Genomic DNA, 23446 nt, shown 5'->3' with positions numbered 1-23446 from the left:
CTAACAGTTTTGAGCCTTAGTTTTCTCATCTGAAACTACCTTATAGAATTCTTACTATAGAATGCCATAATGCAAGTAAAACACTGCATAGTGTTTTAGGACATAATAAACAATACAAGGTAGCTATTATTATTACTAATTAATTAATTTTTTTAGAGATAGGAGTCTCACTTTGTCCTGCAGGGTCTAGTGCAGTGTCACGATCATAGCTCACAGCAGCCTCTAACTCTTGGGCTCAAGCGATCCTTCCGCCTCAGCCTCCTAGTAGCTGGGACTACAGGCACATATCATGATGGTCAGCTATTTAAAAAATTTTTTGTAGAGATTGGGTTTTGCTTTGTTGACCAGGCTATTCTCGAACTCCTGGCCTCAAGTGATCCTCGTGCCTTAGCCTCCCAAAGTGCTGGGATTACAGCCATGAGCCACTGCACCCAGCCAGGATAGCTATTATTATTTTATTTTTTTTTATTTCTTTGTTTTTTCTTTTTGTTATTTTGTTGGATAGTTATTGTTAGAGCAGCTTTTGCCTAATAGATTGAGTAGACAGTATAATTTAATTTTCTTCCATTCTCACCTATACTTACTTTTCAGTTTAGCTAATCATATTTGGTTACAACTAAATATTTTAAGTTATACATATAAATAAGTATGATTTAAAAAATACTTTATTAGAGTATGATAATTTAAAAAATATGATTAAATATCTGTACATTTTCCCTAGAAATATGACATATATATTATTTTGAATTTTGTTTTTCTCCGCATCCTTGCCAACATCTTTTATTTTTTTTTACTTTTTCTTTTTTTTAAGAGAGGGCCTCACTCTCTTGCCCAAGCTGGGGTACAATGGCCCAACCATAGCTCACTATAACCTCAAACTCCTGGACTCAAGCAGTCCTCCTGCCTCAGCTACTGAGCAGCTGGGACTACAGGCACATACCACCACAACCAGCTAAGTTTTTCCATTTTTGGTAGAGACGGGGTTTCACTCTTGCTCAGGCTGGTCTTGAATGCCTGACCTCAAGTGGTCTACCTCCCTCAGCCTTCCAGAATGCTAGAGTACAAGCGTGAGCCACCATACTCAGCCCTCCAATTTTTTTTAATTAGGCAGGCATGGTAGTGTGCACCTGTAGGACCAGCTACCTGAGAGACTGAGGTGGAAGGATTGCTTGAGCCTAGGAGTTCAAGGTTGCAGTGAGCTATGATTATGCCTCTGTGCTCCAGACTAGGCTACAGAGTGAGACCCTATTTCTAAAAAAAAGAAAGAAAGAAAGAAATGAGAAAACTTAAAATTCTAAGTTTTCTAAAACTTCCATAATAATTAAGAAATTTTATATGATGACCAGTCCAGTCTTCTCTCACTTATACTGAGGATTTTCTCATTCTTGATTATTCCTTGAATCTTTTCCTCTGCCAGAGAAAGTTACTAACTGACTAGTATTTCAAACTGTTCAGTTGGAGGCTTTCACCAAAACTGAATTTCAAGTAATTTCTTTCATTGCTATACTAAATTGTTATTCATGAATCAGTCTCACCTAATAGTAGTAGTCATACCTAATTCTTCCAAGATCATTTCTCTGAGACTGACTTTAAAGATACGCAGTGTTAGTTTATAAGGTAATTATTTTAGGCCAAGTCAGATCCTAGAGAAATCCAGGTTTTTGAAATTATAATTTGCCAGTATTTTTAAAAACCTAAGTCTGTGTCACAAGCAACATCTCTTTTTTTCATATATATATAAAAAAGAGTATGTTAATTCTTGTTCTTAGAAACTTTAAAGACTGTACCTGATTTGGAAAGGAAAGTATACCAACCAATGGCCAAAAAAAAGTCATCCAATGTAATGTTATCAGCTATGATTTTTGTGGCTTATCGCCTCACATCATTTTATCTGTGTATTTACCATAGTCTACTTTCCCTTCCACATAAATTTGAGACCTCTTTTTCACATCCTAATATATCGTATATCTGAGGCCTGTCTGGAGTAAAGATACTCTGTTGTCCTTTGACTGACATCACCCATTTGGTATACTTCACTATCCTCTGGTCATCACATCTTATTTGTTGCTAGAGAAAATACTGTAATGGATTTTTTTCCTTTCACCTGTCTCATGACAGGGTCCTGACCCACTTGCCCAAGTAACTGCACACAATTCAGGCATCTTTCAAAAATCAAAGTACTAGCTATATGAGATTTGTGTCTTACATACTGGTGAAGTACCTGTAATACAGGTCTGTGAAGTGTAGCTTGTTTTCTTACAATCTAATCTTTAGACTCTTCCTGTTGTTCTAGGGTAGGCAGCAGCCTCCGGCCAGGAGATCACTTCTGGGGCTCCAACATTTCTTGTAAGAAGAAAGAGTAGGGTCTCTTCACAGTATCTGAATGGATATATTCTTATTTTCTGACAGCCTATTACTAGCTCTCCACCCAAATGGATGGCTGAGATAGAACGTGATGATATCGACATGTTGAAAGGTAAGCAATGCTGGTGACCTCTAATTTTTAACTAGATATTTATGTTCTTCTACAAACCGCCTTTCCAGTTTTTCTCTTACTATTTCCTTACTTCTTGGCTTCATACTACCCACCCACTTGGCCCTCCTTATTTATAGTTTTTCATTTCTGGAATGCCTTTCTCTAATTTTGCCATGTGTAGAACTCTTGCCAATTCAAGACTCTAGTCACTTCAATTCTGCTGCTAAATTATTTTAATATTAATTTTGTATATAATGCAATTATTGGGAATAAAAATTTTTTTTTATTTTTTTATTTTATTTTAGCGTATTATGGGGGTACAAGTGTTAAAGTTACTTGTATTGCTTATGCCCCCTCTCCCCCCCCGAGTAAGAGCTTCAAGCATGTTCATCCCCCAAATGTTGCACTTCTTACTCGTTGTGGTTGTATATACCCCTCCCTTCCCCCTCCCTCCCACCCTCCTGACACCCAATAAATGTTACTCCTATATGTCCACTTAGGTGTTGATCCGTTAATACCAATTTGCTGATGAGTACATGTGGTGGTGCTGGTTTTTCCATTCTTTTTTTTTTTTTTTTTTTGAGACAGAGTCTCACTTTGTTGCCCAGGCTAGAGTGAGTGCCGTGGCATCAGCCTGGCTCACAGCAACCTCAATCTCCGGGGCTCAGCGATCCTACTGCCTCAGCCTCCCCAATAGCTGGGACTACAGGCATGCACCACTATGCCTGGCTAATTTTTTGTATATATATTTTTAGTTGGTCAATTAATTTATTTCTATTTTTGGTAGAGACAGGGTCTCGCTCAGGCTGGTTTTGAACTCCTGACCTTGAGCAATCCGCCCGCCTCGGCCTCCCAAAGTGCTAGGATTACAGGCGTGAGCCACCACACCCGCCGGTTTTTCCATTCTTGAGATACTTCACTTAGTAGAATGGGTTCTAGCTTTATCCAGGAATATACAAGAAGTGCTATATCACCGCTGTTTCTTAAAGCTGAGTACTACTCCATGGTATACATATACCACATTTTATTAATTCACTCATGAATTGATGGGCACTTGGATTGTTTCCATAGCTTTGCAATTGTGAATTATGCTGCTCCAAACATTTGAGTGCAGGTGTCTTTTTCATAAAGTGACTTTTGATCTTTTGGGTAGATGCCCAGTAGTAGAATTGCTGGATCAAATGGTAGATCTACTTGTATCGCTTTGAGGTATCTCCATATTGCTTTCCACAGAGGTTGTTGAACCAGTTTGCAGTCCCACCAGCAGTGTAGGAGTGTTCCTCTCTCTCCACATCCATGCCAGCATTTGTTGCCTGGGGACTTTTTGATAAAGGCCATTCTCACTGGAGCTAAGTGATATCTCATTGTGGTTTTGACTTGCATCTCCCTGATAATTAGAGATGTTGAACATTTTTTCATATGCCTGTTGGCCATTATTCTGTCTTCTTTTGAGAAGTTTCTATTCATGTCCTTTGCCCATTTTTTGATAGGGTTGCTTGATTTTTTCTTGCTGATTTTCCTGAGTTCTAAATAGATTCTAGTTATCAGCCCTTTATCGGATGTGTAGCTTGCAAAAATTTTCTCCCATTCTGTGGGTTGTCTGTTTGCTCTCTTGACAGTTTCTTTTGGCTGTACAGAAGCTTTTTAATTTCATTAGGTCCCATTTGTTTATTTTTGTTGCTGTTGTGATTGCCTTTGGGGTCTTCATAAATTCTTTGCCTAGGCCAATGTCCTTGCAGGTTAGATGTATTTCCTGAAGGCAGCAGATACTTGGCTTGTGTCTTGTTATCCATTCAACCAGCCTATGTCTCTTGAGTGGGGAGTTCAAGCCATTCACATTTATTGAGATAACTGCTAGGTGGGGAAGATTTCTGTTCATTATGTTGGGTTGAACTTTGTTGCTTTGTTTTCTCTCTTGAGCCATTGTGGTATCTGGGCTTTGATCTTTAGCTTTGAGTAGATTTACATTTGTGAGTGTTTATTGTGCTGATCCATGGGTAACACTGTTTTGAGTACTTCTTGAAGGGCTGGTCTTGTCTTGGTGAATTCCCTCAGTCTTTGCTTATCTGAGAATGTCTTGATTTCTCCTTCATATACAAAACTTAGTTTTGCAGGGAATAAATTTCTAGGCTGGACATTGTTCTGTTTCAGAAGAGTGAGAATGGTGGCCCAGTCTCTCCTTGCTTGTAAAGTCTCAGTAGAGAAGTCTGGTGTTATTCGAATTGGCTTTCCCTTGTATGTTACTTGCTTCTTTCATCTTACAACTCTTAGAGGGCCTCATTAGTTGATATTTTGGTCAGTCTAATGACTGCATGTCGTGACGTCTTCCTGTTTGCATTGACTCTCCCAGGGGTCCTTTGAGCTTCTTGAACTTGTATATCGAAATTTTTAGCAAGGCCTGGGAAATTTTCCTCTATTATATCTTCAAATAGCTTGTCCAACCCTTGAGTGTTGTCTTCTTCCCCTTCTGGCAACCCTATGACCCTCACATTAGGTTTCTTCACATAATCCCACATCTCTTGTAGGCTTTGCTCTTTTCTCTTGTTTCTCTGCTCTATCTCTGTGACTGATTTATGTAATTGGAAAAATATTTTTGTATAACATTTACAGTTAACAAAAAGCTCTAACATCAACTTTCTCATTTAATTCTCATAAAGGTCTTGTGAGTTAGGTATGATGATATCCAAGGTTCAAAAGTTAACTTAACCAAAATATGTTAGAAAGAGTTAAAATCTTAACTGTAATCTTTTATTTTAAGTCTAGTTTCTTTCCACTGTAACACAAGTGCCTTAGTTAGGATTTATTGCCGTTTATTGTTGTCAGTACTATTTATGACAATGCCTTAATGGGTTAAGACCTGTTTTTTATTTCTTTCTATCCCATCAATTTCTTCCATAAAGAATACTATAAGTAGTGAATATTGTTGTTTGACAAATGATTTGGAACTCAATCACAAAGTGGAAATTCAAATTAAAAAACATTAATTTTCCATGATTTTGCTCTACTTTATTTATTTATTTTATCATCTTCCTGGTGATGAGATTCATGATGGTTGTGAGGTAATAGACTGAAATTAAGGTAAAAACCTGGGATTCTTGAGCTGTTAAGCAGTGGAACAGGTCAAGAAAGTCCACTTATGCTGAGTATAGATAATGATGGCAGCATGATAAATGGGAGAAAAAAACACCTTTATTTGATTTTAGAAGTAATTCATTGTTCTGCATGAAATGCTGAAGTGCAGATCCCCTCTTCCAACCATGGAAAAATTAAGTCTCAAGGGCATTTCAGGTTCATTGTTTTAATGTTCCAAACAGACATTTATATAATATCCCATCAGCATGTATTTCCTAAGGAAACTTTAGATTTTTAGTGAAGGATCATAGCGTTATATTTTATGCTAACTGACCTATGTCTTAAACCTACAAGGGATTGGGTACTATTTACATGAAAATCTAGGAAAGTAAGTTTTTAAGTATATTGTTTTTTTACTTTGTAAACTTAAACATTTTTATAGGTATTTGATTTGAAGGGAAAGTTTAGATTTATATTTAGTCTTTGTTTTCTAAACTTAGGGAAATGAGGAACAGTAAGTGTTTTGTTGCTATTTTATTGTTAATTGAAATAATGTGTCCTCTGGTGTGTACTGAGATGTGGAAAAAAAAGAATGGGGACTTAAAAATGACAGTGGAGACAATGTCCATTTTGCAAAATAGAAATCCTATGCAAGGCTTTCTCAATGCTATGTCAAATCACAAAGTTTCATATTTTAATGGTGTGTGCATTTTGTATGATAGTCATAATGAATGTTTTAAGAAGATCCTTGGAATGAAACACTTAATTTGTTATTATATTTATGCTAATTCTTTTCTCATTAAGTGGATAAGCTCATCTGAGGCATTTTGCAGTAGTGGAAAAATTCCCTGATTCTGTGTGTGTGTGTGTGTGTGTGTGTGTGTGTGTGTGTGTAAGATTGGGGGAGAAGATATAAGGATCTATCGTCTACTTATTCAATAGGAATTAAACAACAAGGATTCCCAACCTGAATAAGTTGTTACTAGAGAATACTGGAAAGAATTGGTATTGAGATAAATGATTCTGTTTCAGAACTGGGAAGCCTCACCACGGCTAATTTGATGGAGAAGGTACGAGGTCTACAGAACTTGGCCTACCAGTTGGGGCTGGATGAGTGTGAGTACCCAGATCATATTTATTCAGGGTTACATGCTGTGTATTTCATGATAAGTTCTGGTTATAATTCAGAACGTATCTTTAGAGAGAGGATAAGTTTTCTGAAGGTAAGAGGTCAATGTAATCTAAATTGTGCCTTTTATGATAGAGCATGCTGGAATAATTACTGAATTTACTAGGTAACAAATTATTTTTATCTATGCAGTAATAAATAGTATATTGCAACCCTTTCTGTTTTAAGCAATAGAATGTCAACTCAAACTAGATTAAGCAGAAGGGAGACTTTGTTAGTTCACATAAACTAAAAGTCTAGGGGTAGAAATAGCTTTGAGGATATCTAGATCCATGACACTTAATGATGTCATTGGGATATATTGTTTAGTTTTTGTTTGTTTCTTTGTTTGTTTTAAATTTAAGTAGAGAGTTTATTTGGGCCAAGCTTGAGGATTGTAACTTCAGAGCACAGATTGAAGTTGTCCTGAATAAATATTCCTGGGTGCTATTGTTCTTGCTTTTGTTTTGCATCTCAGGCTTTGCAGTACTCATGCATTAGTCTTCTATTTGTTGCTGCTGCAGATTGCTTTTTCTTAGCACTGGGGAAGGTGGCCAAAAGGAGGTCCAGTTAATGTGTCTTTAAGTCTCATTATCCCAAAGGAAGAAAGAATATCTTTTCTGAATGTTCCAAAAGAAAGTTCTTGAGGAAAACTCTGTCTGTTCTATCTTGGCTCACCTACCCATTCTTGAACCAGTCCTTTGGCCAGCTAGCATGGAGCACTCTGATGGACGGGGCTTAGGTCCTGGGTGCAGATGCAGATATTTGAGGGGTTGCTCTGACCCAAATCACATAGAATGGGAAGGATGGATTAGTGTCCCAAAGGAAGGGATATAGACCAAGAACATATCTTTTACCCTGAATAATGCTTTAAAATTTCTCATGTATGCCTGTCTGTTCTTCATTCTTTTTAGTTTAAATTATTTTTTTATAAATTGTGTCTCTTCCACTGCATGCATTAGAAAACTGGAAAAGGTCGTTTGACATTCCGCTGTGCTGAAGAAGAAAAATAGGAAAAAAACAAAACTGGAAAAGGAATTGTAGAAAATTCTCACTTTGTAATTGAAAGAAGAGATACTCAACATAAATACAGTGGTTAGACCCTTGTTTTCAAGGGTACTACCTGAAACCTTTATAAATCCACAATTTTGAGAGTACTTCTATAATTTATAATTTTCTTCAAAAATACGGGTTTTGGGCTGGGCGCGGTGGCTCACGCCTGTAATCCTAGCACTCTGGGAGGCCGAGGCAGGCGGATTGCTCTGCTCAATCAAGGTCAGGAGTTCGAAACCAGCCTGAGCTAGAGCGAGACCCCGTCTCTACTGTAAATAGAAAGAAATTAATTGGCCAACTAATACATATAGAAAAAATTAGCCGGGCATGGTGGCACATGCCTGTTGTCCTAGCTACCTGGGAGGCTGAGGCAGGAGGATCGCTTGAGCCCAGGAGTTTGAGGTTGCTGTGAGCTAGGCTGATGCCACGGCACTCACTCTAGCCTGGGCAACAAAGTGAGACTCTGTCTCAAAAAAAAAAAAAAAAATACGGGTTTTGCACTGATTGGAACAATCCCAAAAATAGTTTTGTAAGTTGTTTTTGTTGTTTCATTAGAGCATGTAGTGAATTTGTTCACATCATTGATTTAAGTTACTGCCAAATTTAACATTTCAATTTAAAATTTAATTTTTTTTACTAACAGTCATTTCTTCCTTAGCCCTCTTTGTCTCTCCCTCTCTTCCCTCCCTCCCTTGTTGCCCAGGCTATAGAGTACAGTGGCATCATCATAGCTCACTGCAACCTCAAATTCCTGGACTTTCTTATAGTCCAAGCCTCATACTACAGGTATGAGCCACTGCCCCCAGCTTTAAATCTTTTTTATCTGTCATAGTTCCACCTACATTTTATTTTCCCTTGTTATTTATTAAACCTAGTCATTTGTTCTGTAGAGTTTCCAAATTCTGGATTTTGTCGATTACATCCATGTGTGGTCATACTTGACATGTTCGTCTATCCCTTTTTATTTCCTGATAGATCTAGAAGCTTGCATAGATACAGGCTTTATTTTTTATTTTTGGCAAGAATATTTCATAGGTGGTATTGTGTACATCCATCAGAGGGTAAATTATGTCTGCCATCTCTCTTTTGGTGATATTAAAGTTAATAGTTGATAAAGGTATTATCAGTCTGATCTATTCATTGGAAAATTCTTCATCAGCCCTACACCCCAGGTAGCAGTTTTTGATCACTGTTCTAGATCCACTATTTTGTTATAGGTTGTAAGATCATGATATTCTAATTCTGCTATTCCTTCTTATTGGCTAGAATTTCTTTATAAAGGACTTTATCTTATCAACTATTTGATCACTTTGAAAGCTTTCCTACTAGAATGACAAGATAAATTATTCTTTTTCTTTATTTATTGGTTTTTAGAATAATGAGTTAGTTCCCTAAGCATCAGTAAAGTCTATCTTAATAACTTTCCACACAATCAAAAACTTGGTGGTTTTTTTTTTAATCCACACAATTAAAGCCATTATTACTCTTAAATGTTTATATTTCTAAAAACTTAAGACTTTGGGAGGTGAGGATTTGAAGTCATCTAATTCAGCCACCTTCAGCACTGAACCAAAATTGTACAGGAGAAATGCTTGTTTCTGCCAGAGTCCCATGAACACATCTGAGATTTTTCAAAATTATTTTATAGTTCAAAATTCAGCCGTTTGATTTCTGTTATAGTGCTTTGGAACTGATTACTTTCTAGGACCATATCAAATTTAGCCTACATAAAGAAAATAGTTTTTAAATTTAGAATTGGAATTACATTGAATATATTGGACTTCTTGGATACAGTCTCTCTTTGTTTTATTGTGTATAGTGTATTTGCATAAAAATAAGATTTTTTTTGTCCTTACAGATTATTCATCTACTCTAGGGGTTGGCTTTTACTTGACACCCTAATCTGGTATTTCGATGTCTCAATCCTCTTTCCTGCATTAATTGAGGGGATGACATGGATGAAAAATAACCAGTAGGAATTGATGAATCCCCAAGGACTAGTGATCCTGTTTTCATGCAAATATCTGCACTGATAAAGATGATGGAAAGAAAAAAAATGCAAAAAATATTTGTCTTCAAAACATGATTGTTTCTCACTTCCCAAGAGCATTGTTAAATGTTAATGTAGAAATCATATGAACCTTCTAAGGCTGATAGTGACTAGGTTGTGTCTTTTGGAAGATGAACCCTACCCTTTTATCTGGTACATGGTTATGATGCCTCAGATAACCCTTTTGGTGTGCAAATTTTGGAATGCAGTAATTTTTTGTTGTTTTTGAGATAGGATGGTGCTCTGTCACTCAGGTTGGAGCACAGTGGTGCAATCATAGCTCACTGTAACCTCAAAACTCCTGCTTGAGCAATCCTCCTGCCTCAGCCTCCCGAGTAGCTGGGACTACAGGCATGTGGCACTGCAGCTGGCTAATGCAATAACTTTTTTTATAGAGGTATTTATAGCCTCTCAGATGATCAGGGCCCCTTGGCTTGATTTGGGCAGTTAATTTACATGAAATTCCCTTGAAACTTCTAGAAATACAAAAAATTATAAAACTCTGCATTAACATATAAAGAATTCAATTTCTGTTTCCATCTGGGTTCAGAGTCTTTCCTCTTTTACTAGAACTATATTGCAGTCACTTCTAACTGATATCCCTGCCTCTCACCTACCCCATTCCAGTCCATCTTATTTATTACTGTCTGATTGATTTTTCTAAAGTACCATTTACTTCTGTATATCCTTTGCTCATAAGTCATTGGGAGTACTTTCTTATCCATAGGATAACATTCAGATTCCATAGCACAACATTCAAAATCTCTATGCTTTTAGCTCTAGCCTAATCTCTGTTCTTTGTACTGACTTCTCCTCTCTCAGAACACCATACAGTATCCCCATCTGAAACACTCACTCTTTCTGGAACACTTTCCCATCCTCTTAGTTCTGTTCATGCTATTTATTTTTCTCTATCAGCCTTTCCTTTTCATCCGTGATCTAGAAAGTGAATTCTCTCTCCTGGCCTCTCAAATTGTTCTTAGAGCAGTTTATCTGCTTCATTTCTAAAGCACTTTTACCATTCTTGGATATTTTTGGTATATGTCTTATCCCTTGGATCGATTATAATTTTTTTTTTTTTTTTTTTTTTTTTTTTTTTTTTTTTTGGAAAGAAAGGTGATGCTGAGATTATAATTTTTTAAGGTTAAGAACTTTTTAGACAGCCTTTGTAGCCCATGGAGTACTGGGCATATTGCAAGTGTCCAGTGTGTAGTTTCTGATTGTCTGAATGATCAACTGTTGATTCCTTCAGATGAAATGACATCACTGCACTATAGCCTGGGCTATATACATAATCATCATTTGCAAATAAAGATAGTTTTAACTCTTCATTTCCAATTTATATGCCTTTTATTTCATTTTCAGGCCTGATTGCCCTGGCTAATAATTCCAGTACAATGTTGAATAGACATGGCAAGATAAACATTCTTGACTTCTTCCTGATCTTAGTGAGAAAGTATTAAGTGTGGTGTTAGTTATGGGGTTTTTGTAGATGCCCTTTAATGTAAATGAGGTCACACTAAGCATATTGCCTGCTATAAAAGTTTTAAGGAATTCCAATTACTTTGATATAAGTAGTTTCTTCTGCTAATTCATAGTCTAATCCTGCATGCTTATTTAGCAATTTTAGTGGACCCTTATCATTAACTGTTTTTAAAAGCAACATTTTATTGTAAAGAGATTGAGACTTTCCCATTCAGACTTGATACTTCATCCCATTAATCAACATCGATGAAGTTGTTAGTACCAGAAACTATTTGATACAACTTTCCTTGGTGATGGTACGAAAGAAAACCTCTGCTTCCAAACTAGCCTGTGGTATAATAGATTACTCTACCCTCTGGGCATGTGATTTGAAAAAGTGGCCGTTCATATTTAGAAATTGTTCCCCATCCAGCTAAAATTCTAAAGAATACTTAGCTCTGTTGACTTGTAAGTGTAATCTGTGAAGGAAGGAAGGGAGAGAATAACTATGACTCTTATACTCTGCATATTTTTTTCCTGTGGCCTGACATCAGGGTTGTTTGGCTTCCATATAAGGCCTGTTCAGTCTTACCTCTTAAATTAACAGCCCTTGACTGATTGAGAAGAAAAATCATCTAGTCTGTAACCTCTAGATGGCAGCATGAGTCTTGCTGTACTACTAGCTTTTCCTTTACCCATATCTCTTGAACTGGATTTCTGATTTAGGTAAAAAAATTCTTGTGATTTTACCAGACTACTTGCCTAACTCTGTTGATACCTTGCTCGATTTTTAACTTTTTGTTTTCCTTTTCATTTCTCCATCTTTTTTTTAAAAAACACATTTTCTTTCTTAAGCAATGTGTATTTTTGATACTCATAGTCCTTTGTTTCTCTCTTGTAAGAAATAGCATTTTGCTTTTAATGAGACTGGTAGAAAAATATTCCCAAAAATGTAATTGTTAAATTCAATAGCTTCTATATCTGAATATAATACCCTCAAAATGGATTCAATTCTCTTATCTCAGTCATCTCCCCTACCAGTAGCATATCTTGTATCCTTAGACTCTGTTGGTTATCATGTGATATCAGACAATGCCATATTAAATTAAAGCAGGAATGTTAGCTAAAATTGATGAAACAACTTTAGACTAATTAGTCCTTTAAGAAAAATGTAATTGCTTTAAACCAAAATTGAAATAAAGCTTTAGAATATTTTGAGTGATGAGATAATGGCAAAAGAATGAAGTGTCCTATTCAGCAGCTCTGTACAAGGCTCTGTACGGGATATGAAGATGATAAGACATAATACTGCTCTTGTGCAGATTAAAATCTAGTAGGAAAGGAAGATAAGACAATTAAGTGCGTGATTCTTAATAGAAGGTAGAGGAGAAAAGCTCCAAAGAGTAGAAAGAACTGTGTGGGTAGGGGAGAAGAGGTCAGTTGCATCAGATTGCTACAGGAATGGCAGATAAGTTTCATTTTATATGTCAATATGAAGTGATTAGTAAGGATTGCCTAGGACCATTTAATTTTGAGAAGGAGTCTGGATTCAGAGAAGTCAGTCAGTGATATCAGTTATGGACAAGGGAAAGGGCCATAGTAGTATTTGCTATTTCTGGAACATTGAAAACAGACTGTAAAAAACACACAGGATCTTGATGAGTGGAAACAGGAAGGGAACATATTCCAGGTGGAGTGGACATTAGGGACAAAGAAGAGTTTGAAAGCAACAACTATGTTAAAGGAACAATGTGGTTAGATCTGGTCCTAGAGGACCCCAGGTTATAGTAGGGACCATTGGACTAAGACTATGAAGGAGATATGGGCCAGATTGAGGAGGTCCTTGAACTCCTCAGGGATGAGGAGTTAGACTCCATGGTAATGGGGAACATGTGAAATGTTCTTTAAGAAGTATTTTAATGCTATAACATTAACTGTGTATTCATTATAGATTATAGAGAGACACTTTTCTAAAAGAGGATTTACTACAAATTTATTTATTGTAAAAATAAAGAATAAAGTAAAAAGAAACAAAACACCATAGCCTTACAACTAAGATATAACCACTGTTAACATATGATATGTTTCCTGGCCCCCTTTTATTCCCTTTATGTATGGATGTGTGTGTTTACATTTATACTTGCACACATACATATGGACATGCTTTTTAGCATAACTAAGAATATAGTATAGGTATACAGTTTTAGCCTGTGCTTTTTAAAATTTTTTATTTATCTTACACATTTTCTGTGTCATTAGAATTTTTACAACTCAACCTGAGCAAGACCAAGACCATCTCTGCAAAAAATAGAAAACTTAGCTGGGTGTAGTGGTATATGCCTGTAGTCCCAGCTATTTGGGATTGGAGCTGAGACAGGAGGATTGCTTGAGCCCAGGAGCTGGAGGTTACAGTGAGCTATGATGATGCCACTGCACTTTAACCTGGGTGACAAAGCAAGACCCTCTCTCTCAAATTAAAAAAAAAAAAAAAGAGCCGGGCGCGGTGGCTCACGCCTGTAATCCTAGCTCTCTGGGAGGCCGAGACGGGCGGATTGCTCGAGGTCAGGAGTTCAAAACCAGCCTGAGTGAGACCCCGTCTCTACCAAAAATAGAAAGAAATTAATTGACCAACTAAAAATATATATACAAAAAATTAGCCGGGCATGGTGGCTCGTGCCTGTAGTCCCAGCTACTCGCGAGGCTGAGGCAGTAGGATCGCTGAGCCCAGGAGATTGAGGTTGCTGTGAGCCAGGCTGACGCCATGGCACTCACTCTAGCCTGGGCAATAAAGTGAGACTCTGTCTCAAAAAAAAAAAAACAAAAACCAGCCTGAGCAAGAGCGAGACCCCGTCTCTACTACAAATAGAAAGAAATTAATTGGCCAACTAATATATATACAAAAAATTAGCCGGGCATGGTGGCGCATGCCTGTAGTCCCAGCTACTTGGGAGGCTGAGGCAGGAGGATTGCTTGAGCCAGGAGTTTGAGGTTGCTGTGAGCTAGGCTGACGCCATGGCACTCACTCTAGCCTGGGCAACAAAGCGAGACTCTGTCTCAAAAAAAAAAAAAGAGAGAGAGAGAGAGAGAAAAGAGAAAGAAGTTTTACCACTGAAGATTTTTGAGTAGGGAAGACACACACCTTTAGGAGGCGTTGATGCATAGGATGGGGTGGATGGAGAGATGAAAGGCAGGAAGTTGTTGTGGGAGTCTAGGATGAAGGATTGAAAGCTTAAATAGATGGTGGCAGTGAGAGTAGGAAGAAGTGCACTGATGGTAGATGTTTCTGATTTGTAATTTTTAGGACTAGTTAAAATGTCTGGATGGATGTAAGGGGAGAAGCTGAAGTTAGAGTTTACTGTGATGTTTTGAACTTGGTTAATGACAGGGAAGTCAGAAGAAGAGATAACCTGGTTAACAATAACAACAAAAAATCACATGACTCTTTTACATGTTCCTTCATAGATAAGTCATTTGTAAAGCTTTGTGTTATTAATAGGATGAAAGCATTGCTCTTGTCTGGTTCAGTCAGATCACCTAGGCAACAGGTAAGGTTTATAGTAAATGGTAAGTTATTTGATCTCAGGGAAATGAATGTGTGAAATGGGATATCCATAAATTCATACATGGATTTGTGAAGTCTCTATATTCTTTAACAGATCATTAAACCTCTAAGAGGAGTTTTTTTGGTTTTTTTTTTTTGAAATGGGGTCTCAGGCTATAGTGCAGTGGCTATTCACAGGTGTTTTCTTAGCACACCACAGCCTTGAACTATTGGGCTCAAGTGATGCTACAGCCTCAGCCTCCAGAGTAGCTGGGACTACAGGCATATACTGCTGCACACACCTGACTTACTTTTGTATAGTTTTCTTCCATAGTAGTGCCATTTCATTCAGGTAGCTACCTAGAACTAGTCAGGAAATTGTTATGATATGGCCTCTCCATATATTGTAGACATCCGATTTTTTGTTAACTGGAAAAAAGTTTCAGAAGTTTGAATTTGAAGTAACAGTACTTGGCCCAAAGTATTTGCTATTGCTGCATCTGTTAATTAACATTTCAAATATCAGAACTAGGGTAACTGTTCCTAGGAGTGAAGACTGCATTTTATGTGTATTTGGAGATTTGTGGGACCTCTGATTGAGAAGGAAATACACTGCCCAATGTCTTCCAGAAAGGCGCTTCCCACCCCTGCACTGTTGCTAACACCAAGTATTATAATTTTTTAAAGTCATTGCCAACTTGATAGGCAAAATATTAATGTCTCGTGTTTTAGAGTTCATTTCTTCCATTGTGAACTTTTTTTCCCCATGTTTCTTGATAACATCTATTGACAAGGGCAGAAAATTCAAGAAAGTATAAATTTATATTATTTTAACCTGAAAAATAAAGCGAGGGAACTTGATTCAAAAGTACCCTAAAGACAGTGTTGGGGTACACTACATTTCTCAAATGCCAATTGAAACTTATCCTTGTTTTCTTTATTTTGTACATTACCTTACCATCTTACTGTAGTCATTAGTGTGGGATCTTAGGTTAAAGCATAAAATCTGGAAACCCCACTTTGAAGGGATCATAGTTATTCCTCATAATTAGAAATTGTTGATTTGGCCATAAGTATTTTGTTTTTAAAAATGTATTATGATAATGGGAAGTAAAACATGCCATTATTTCTCATTTTTCCCTTGGTTAACAAATTAGGATACACAAATCCTCAAATTACCTTGAAGGCTTATAAGCATTCATATCTTTTATCCATTAGTCAAGTTATTTCATAAATCCAACATTGCCTCTGAAATGGCTTTACACACAAAGAGGATTTTTCCCTAAAATGCTTGCAGTGTTTTATTCTCTTCTGACTTTTTGGGGGGAGGGGAAGGATAGAGAAGAGTAGGAAATGTATAAATTAATTTGGATGGGGTTGGTTCCAAAGTAGCATTTGGTATAATTCTACAAATGTATGATAAGTAAAATGTACATAGTAAAACAAAGTTCTTCAACATTTGGGGCATAACCAAAGGAATTATATAGTATATCCATACACTAGAATACAATGTAGCCATTAAAAACCATGTTAAAGCATTAAGGAGCATTTAACGACAGACAAATGCTCATTATATACAAGGATAATGGCAAATGGAAAAAATCAGAACATAAAACCAGCAGGGTTTTTTCTGTCTTCTTTTTTGTTTTGTTTTGAGAGCACGGGTATAGACAAATGACTGGAAGGAAATTCATAAATATATTTTAGTGGCTGTCTCAAGTGATTTTTTTTAAGTTTCTGAATTTTCCAAATTATGAACAATAAATACATTATATTTTATTGAATAGGAAAATGTTATCCAAAAAAATTTTTTTAAATTGTATGCAGTTTTAGAAACAAAATTATAGTTACTTGAAAAATCTATATCCTAATTTCCTGGGCAGTTAAATTCTTGTGCTCTTCTATGGACTGTTTCTAAATAAAAATGACTAGATCTATTAACAATTGATTGGGGCCGAGCACGGTGGCTCATGCCAGTAATCCTAGCACTCTGGGAGGCTGAGGTGGGCGGATTGCTCGAGGTCCCGAGTTCAAAACCAGCCTGAGCAAGAGCGAGACCCTGTCTCTACTATAAATAGAAAGAAATTAATTGGCCAACTAACATATATAGAAAAAATTAGCTGGGCATGGTGGCACATGCCTGTAGTCCCAACTAATTGGGAGGCTGAGCCAGTAGGATCGCTTGAGCCCAGGAGTTTGAGGTTGCTGTGAGCTAGGCTGACGCCACGGCACTCACTCTAGCCTGAGCAACAAAGTGAGACTCTGTCTCAAAAAAAAAAAAAAAAATTGAAGTATAATGTACATAAAGAAAAGTGCATGAATTGTAATGTGCAGCTCATCGAATTTTCATAAAATCAATATTCTCATGTAACCACCACTCAGAACAGATCAAGATACAGAACCTTTTCAGTATTCAAAACCTCCTTCATGACCCTTCCAGTGCCTCCCTGGGCCCCTCCCCAAAGGCAAGCACTGCTGTGACTTCATACTATCATAGAAGAATTTTGCTTATTTTTGAACTTTATACAAATGGAATCACAAGTGATGTACTCATTTGTGTCTGGCTTCTTTTGCTCAACATTTTGATTATGATATCAAGTATTTCATTTTGTTTTTTTTCATTGCTGTAGAGTATTTCATAGTAAGAATATACCACATGATATAATATGATTATCTGATATACAATCGATAAGCAAACTTCTCCAATTTGAAGAGAAGTTTTGAATTTTACTATAGTTCAGTTTAACAATATTTTCTTTTTTGGTTAATGCCATCCTTGGTATTTTAATTTGGGTTATGATAATGTCAAAGATGTAGCATCTCGGAAATAAATATTAATTACTAGTATTGGCTGGTGGGATTCTTTTCTTCTCTCACCTCTTCTTCCTTATGGGACTATCAGAACATCATTACTGGTTGCATGATAAAGATAAAAATTTAAACAGAAAGTAAAAGTGTGTTTTCCTCTCTTCCTTAACTCGTTGGTTTTTTGATTTAGTGTGAAAGTTTTCTGACAACCTTGTTGAGTGATGCATTTTTCAATGTATTACCATTGTCATTTGAAAGTTCATGGAAAACCACTTTCCTTGGGAAACTAAAGCATCTTTAACTTGGCACTATATGATAAAAGAACTTGCATAATGAACTAACAACCCAGTTGATGCATATAAATATTTTAGAATTGAAAAGGAGTAAAGATTTTAGTCTCTCACATAAATAATTAAAATTGGCATCACTTAATTATCAAATCAACAGAAGATATTTTTTTTAATGAGGCAAGACAGCGTCTTGGTCTGTCACCCAGGTTGGAGTGCCATGTGTCACTGTGACCTTAAACTCTTGGGCTGAGGTGATCATCCTGCCTTAGCATCCCAGAAGACACCATTTTGTATGTGCATGGAAACCATTATGGCTAGTGATGTAAGAAATACAGAGTGAATTGCTAGTATAGAATGAAACAGCATATCTAAACAATGGAGAATTGTTAGACTAGATAAAAGTTGTTTAGGTGGAGATGGAGAAACCTGGAAATTATATGGGAGCCATTAATTTCAGTTGGGTTATGATGACTTAGGTAAGTGTTGTGTTTATAGACCTTACAGCTTGACTCCAAGTGGGAAAGCCTCTCTGTACAGTTTATTTTTAGAAATAGTTGAATCTACTAGATAGGTTGCTTTTGAAGAATAGTTTTAAAGATTAAAAAAGAAAGTAACTTTGTGGGGATTAAAGTTACATCTTGTGAAAATGAATCCATGTCCAATTCCACAGCCAACTAGAAAGAAAAGGCAGCATGAAGAAGGAAATGCATTGTTGTACAGATGCCTGATGAAGAAAGACCTTATTTGGTCATCTCTATGGTGAAGGTTTAGGAATCACTGTAACACTACACATGATCTTTAGTGGCTAACTGTCCAGCAAAGTTTGTCTTTTTCAGTTCATAGACCCTTTATGGAAATAAATATGTTGTAACTAATATGAAACATGTAAGCAGTGACTTTAAGTCTCTATTTTATAGATCCAAAACATGTGCGTTGGGAGATTAACATAATTGTTGGTATCACTGTATGCTTTTGGAGAGGTTTGTTTTTAACGATTCTTGAGAGGTAAGTTCTAAGGATTTATATCTTATCTATAACTCAAAGGTTGAAAAGCTTAGTTTGTCTAGGTTAATAAAGCTTTGGGAGGGTATACTATCTTATTGTGGTGAGTAGGAATTACTTTTTGAAAATATAGTTTAAGAAGTATCTGTTTGAGGAAACTAAGGCTAGTGGAGAGAAGTGACCGATCTGAATTTGATATAAGGGAAAGAAAAATAATCTGGAGATAAGTAGATAGGAGCCAGATAGTAAGTAGCTAACAGATAAGAGGCCAATAGAGTGGTTAAGAGCTTAGGCTCTGGAGTCATAAAGCTTTTTTATGAATCTCAGTTGATCACTTACTGCTGATTTGGGCAAGTTACTTAACTTTAAGCTAGTACAAAGTTTATTTCTAGCTTCTCCATTTGAAATGGAGATGACAACCTTAGAACAGTGCTCAGACTTTTTGGTGTCAGGACTTCTTTACTTTCTTAATGATTACCCCAAAGAGCTTTTGTTTATGTGGATTATATGTAGTATCTATATTTACTGTTTTAGAAATTAAAACGAAGAAAAAATTTCAAATATTTATTAATTTAAAAATAGGAATAAACCATTACATGTTAACATGAATAACATTTTTGTGAAGAGTAACTATTTTTCATATGAAAATGTTGAGAAGAATGGAATTTTAAAAATATTTTTTCAAGTTTCTTTAATGTCTGGCTTGATAAAAAGCTCAATTCAGCTAATTCTCTATTCAATATGTTATGGTATCTTAGGTAGGCTCTAGGAAACTTCACTGGACACTTACAATAGAATGAGTGAAAAAAGAACCTTAGCATTATACGAATAGTTTTGACCTCATGGACCCCCTGAAAGGGGCTTGGAGATCCTGAGGGTGACAGGTTGAGATCTGTTGCCTTAGAGTATTATTTTGATGATTTGATGCAGTCTTGTTTATAAAACCCTTACCATAGTATCTAGACTTAATAAGTGCTTAAAAGCTATTTATTATTTTATTTTATTTATTTATTTGGAGACAGAGTCTCACTTTGTTGCCCTGGCTAGAGTGAGTGCCGTGGCGTCAGCCTAGCTCACAGCAACCTCAAACTCCTGGGCTCAACAGCAACCTCAAACTCCTGGGCTCAAGCAATCCTGCTGCCTCAGCCTCCCGAGTAGCTGGGACTACAGGCATGCACCACCATGCCCGGCTGATTTTTTTCTATATATATTACTTGGCCAATTAATTTCTTTCTATTTATAGTAAAGACGGGGTCTCGCTCTTGCTCAGGCTGGTTTTGAACTCCTGACCTCGAGCAATCCGCCCGCATCGGCCTCCCAGAGTGCTAGGATTACAGGTGTGAGCCACCGCGCCCGGCCTATTATTATTATTATTATGGGCAGCAAATGAGATATTTTAAGCATAGTAGGCATGGGATCATATATACATTCTGAGGTCGCTTTGCCAATGTAGCAGAAGATGGATTGGTGAGGAATGAAAATAGCAACAGGGATACAAGTAAGGTTCATTTAGTAAGCCAGACTAAAGTGGTAAGCCTTGAAACTAACACAGTAGAAGTAGAATTGGAGAATAAGGGTTGGGTTCTAGAAATCCGGGTGGTAGAGTGGAAAATCTTTTTTTTTTTTTTCTTGAGACAGAGTCTCGCTTTGTTGCCCAGGCTAGAGTGAGTGCCGTGGCATCAGCCTAGCTCACAGCAACCTCAAACTCCTGGGCTCAAGCAATCCTACTGCCTCAGCCTCCCAAGTAGCTGGGACTACAGGCATGCGCCACCATGCCCAGCTAATTTTTTCTATATGTATTAGTTGGCCAATTAATTTCTTTCTATTTATAGTAGAGAAGGGGGTCTCACTCTTTCTCAGGCTGGTTTTGAACTCCTGACCTTGAGCAATCCTGCCGCCTCAGCCTCCCAGGATGCTAGGATTATAGGCGTGAGCCATCGCACCAGGCCTGGAAAGTCTTAATGACTGATTAGATGTATTGGGGTTTGGGGAGTCCTGGGCAGTAAGAATGAGAAATCAAGAACAGATCTTAGGTTTCTGGTTTGGGTAAATATAGGAAGAAGACCTTTGAGAAGAAAGATGAGGGAGTTGAGTTGTAAGTATATATGTAGGCTATCTAGGTGGAAATACCTGGGAGACAGTTGAATATATGGATTCTAGAGCATAGGGAATAGAACTTTGGACATGATTAGCTTATAGATTCTAGTTAAAACCATAGGTGAGAAGCCAGGAAGATATGTAACATTAAAACAGAACCCTGGTGAGGTAGGCAGCCTCTAAGGTGGTCCCCAGTGATTCCTGTTACTGGTGTTTGTGCCCCTGTTTAATCTTCTCTTGAGTGTGGGCTGGACCTAGTGATAGCAAAAGTGATGGGAGACTACTTCTAAGATTAAGTTTCAAAAAGACCATGACTTCTGTCCAAGAGCAAACAGCAAAGTCTGGTAGCAGGAAGGAGCACAGTGCTTTTGAAAACTGAACAGAGGCTAACATGACTGGAACTCAGACACTGACTGGTGAGATAGAAAAAGCCTTGGTCACATGAGACTTCTCAGCTGGATTGAGATTTTGAGTATTATCCTAAGAGTACTGGGAAGTCATTAAAGGGCTTTAAGAAGGTGGTTTGGAGGAGCACAAGAGAGGAACTAGGAAGACAAAGTAGGAAGTCATTGCAATAGCCAAGACTATGATGTGCCTAGAACTTGGGTACTGGTAGTGGTCAGGGAGAGAGTAGTAAGTTTGGGAATGATTTGGGAAGGATGACTCCAACATTTCTCTCTTGGGCATGTAAGTCAGTGGCATGCAAAGAATAATGAGGGACTTCTGATTTTGGCCAAATGGACTAGATTCACCTTCCCACCTGAAACAATTTATTGTATTTTAATTCATTTTATTTTTAGAGACAGGGTTTCACTCTGTTGCCCAGGCTAGAGTGCAGTGGTGTGATCATAGCTGACTGCAGCATTGAATTCTTGGGTTCAAGCGATGTTCCTGCTTCAGCATTCCAAGTAGCTGGGACTACAGGTGTGTGCTGCCATGCCCAGCTGTTTTTATTTTTATTTTTTGTAGAAACAGGGTCTCTCTGTGTTCCCCAGGCTGCTTCAACTCCTGGCCTCAAGCAATCCTCCCACCTTGGCCTCCCAAAGAGATGTGATTACAAGTGTGAGCCACCACACTTGGCTGAAAAAAAAAATTTTTTTAATGACAAAAATATACAAAACAATGGTTTTCAGAATGCTGGACATTAGGTAACAAATGACAGTGATTCCTGAGGGATAGGAGATAAATGATGTGAATCCTGTGATTGCCCCAGCCTACTGCATTGAGAGAATTTCCAGGCTGTGGTGTAGGAATGGGGTATTCCAGGCAGAGACTGGCAGACTCCCTGAGTTGAAAAAACAGCAAAGAGTTGGAGAGATAAGGCAGCTAGAGTTCACAGGACAGAGTACCTGAGAGGAAAGAGCCACACAGAAAGAGAAGAGATCCACAGGGGGTCCTCCTGGAGTATTCAGCTGAGGACTGATCAGCACAGTCATGTGAGGAAGCTACTTGAGCCTGAAGAAAGAATCTGAAGGGATTAGGGGAACAGTGCCTGGCACCACAGAGCCAATAATAGTGCCTGCTCCCACCAGCCATTCTGGAAAAACCTCCTGATTCATAGAAAACCTAGGAGGGGACTCAGAAGACTTTAGTTGCCAATAAAGTAATGTTTACTGGACATTTGTCACAACTTATCAAATTATACACTTCAAATAAGTGTAGCTTATCACATATGCATTATATTTCAGTAAAGCTTTTTAAACAAGAACAAGGGAGAGGGACAGACTTGCAAGGAAAGATTATGAATTTGGTTTTTGACGTGGGGTTTGGCTTTGGATGTTGATTGGAGACATTGTTTAGGCAGTTGAATGTATGAATGAGTGAGGTAGTTTTAGTGAGATGGTGAAGGTAGTTTGAACTGGAGTACTTAAAAGGAGTGAACATAAGAAATGGAAATAGGAAATATAGATAATTCTTTTAGAATTCAGCTCTTAAGAGGAAGAGAAGATGGTAGCTAGATGAGAAGTGGAGTCAGTTTATTGTTTGCTTTAGAACAATAGACTTAATTTATGTTTAAATTCCTATGACAGAAGTGGAAGATGCAGGCAATAAGGGATCAGGATCAAGTATAAGTAAGGTTGCCAAGAGGGTTTAAAAAGCTGGGACGTAGAGTACAGGTGCACTGGCCTTAGACTGGAAGAGAGAGAGTTACTCAATTATAACATGAGAATAGATGAAGATCCAGGTTTGTGAGTTGGTGAGAGGATGAGGGTGTGCTTAATATGTTGGATCACACACTTTTCTGTATCTGTCCAAATTATGTGACCATCTGTCAGGAAATGAGGACGTTATTAAATAGGCTTTTAATGTAGAATGGCAACTAAAAATTTAAACATAATTTAGTAATTAAATGTTCTATTTTCAAGTACTCGGATTTCTTCTTTGTATAATCCAGGCTATCCTGCAACAAATAACCAGCCCCAAT

The 23446-nt window shown here is 37.3% G+C and overlaps 1 protein-coding gene across 5 annotated transcripts in view; it reads left to right on the top strand.

Annotated features, from left to right (window-relative positions):
- LIN52 (lin-52 DREAM MuvB core complex component) overlaps positions 1 to 23446 on the top strand; it is a 97986-nt gene that overhangs the window by 9675 nt on the left and 64865 nt on the right. For all 5 annotated transcript variants that reach the window (XM_012741902.3, XM_012741918.3, XM_012741928.3 and 2 more), the window contains exons 4-5: positions 2410 to 2476; positions 6581 to 6664. In XM_012741902.3, the coding sequence (XP_012597356.1) occupies positions 2410 to 2476; positions 6581 to 6664 (151 nt within the window). The remainder of the gene's footprint in view (positions 1 to 2409; positions 2477 to 6580; positions 6665 to 23446) is intronic.

Source organism: Microcebus murinus, chromosome 6 (assembly GCF_040939455.1).
Source record: "Microcebus murinus isolate Inina chromosome 6, M.murinus_Inina_mat1.0, whole genome shotgun sequence".
Lineage (NCBI taxonomy): Eukaryota > Metazoa > Chordata > Mammalia > Primates > Cheirogaleidae > Microcebus > Microcebus murinus.
Note: the sequence above shows the minus strand (reverse complement) of the source record. Positions and strands in the feature narration are given on the sequence as shown.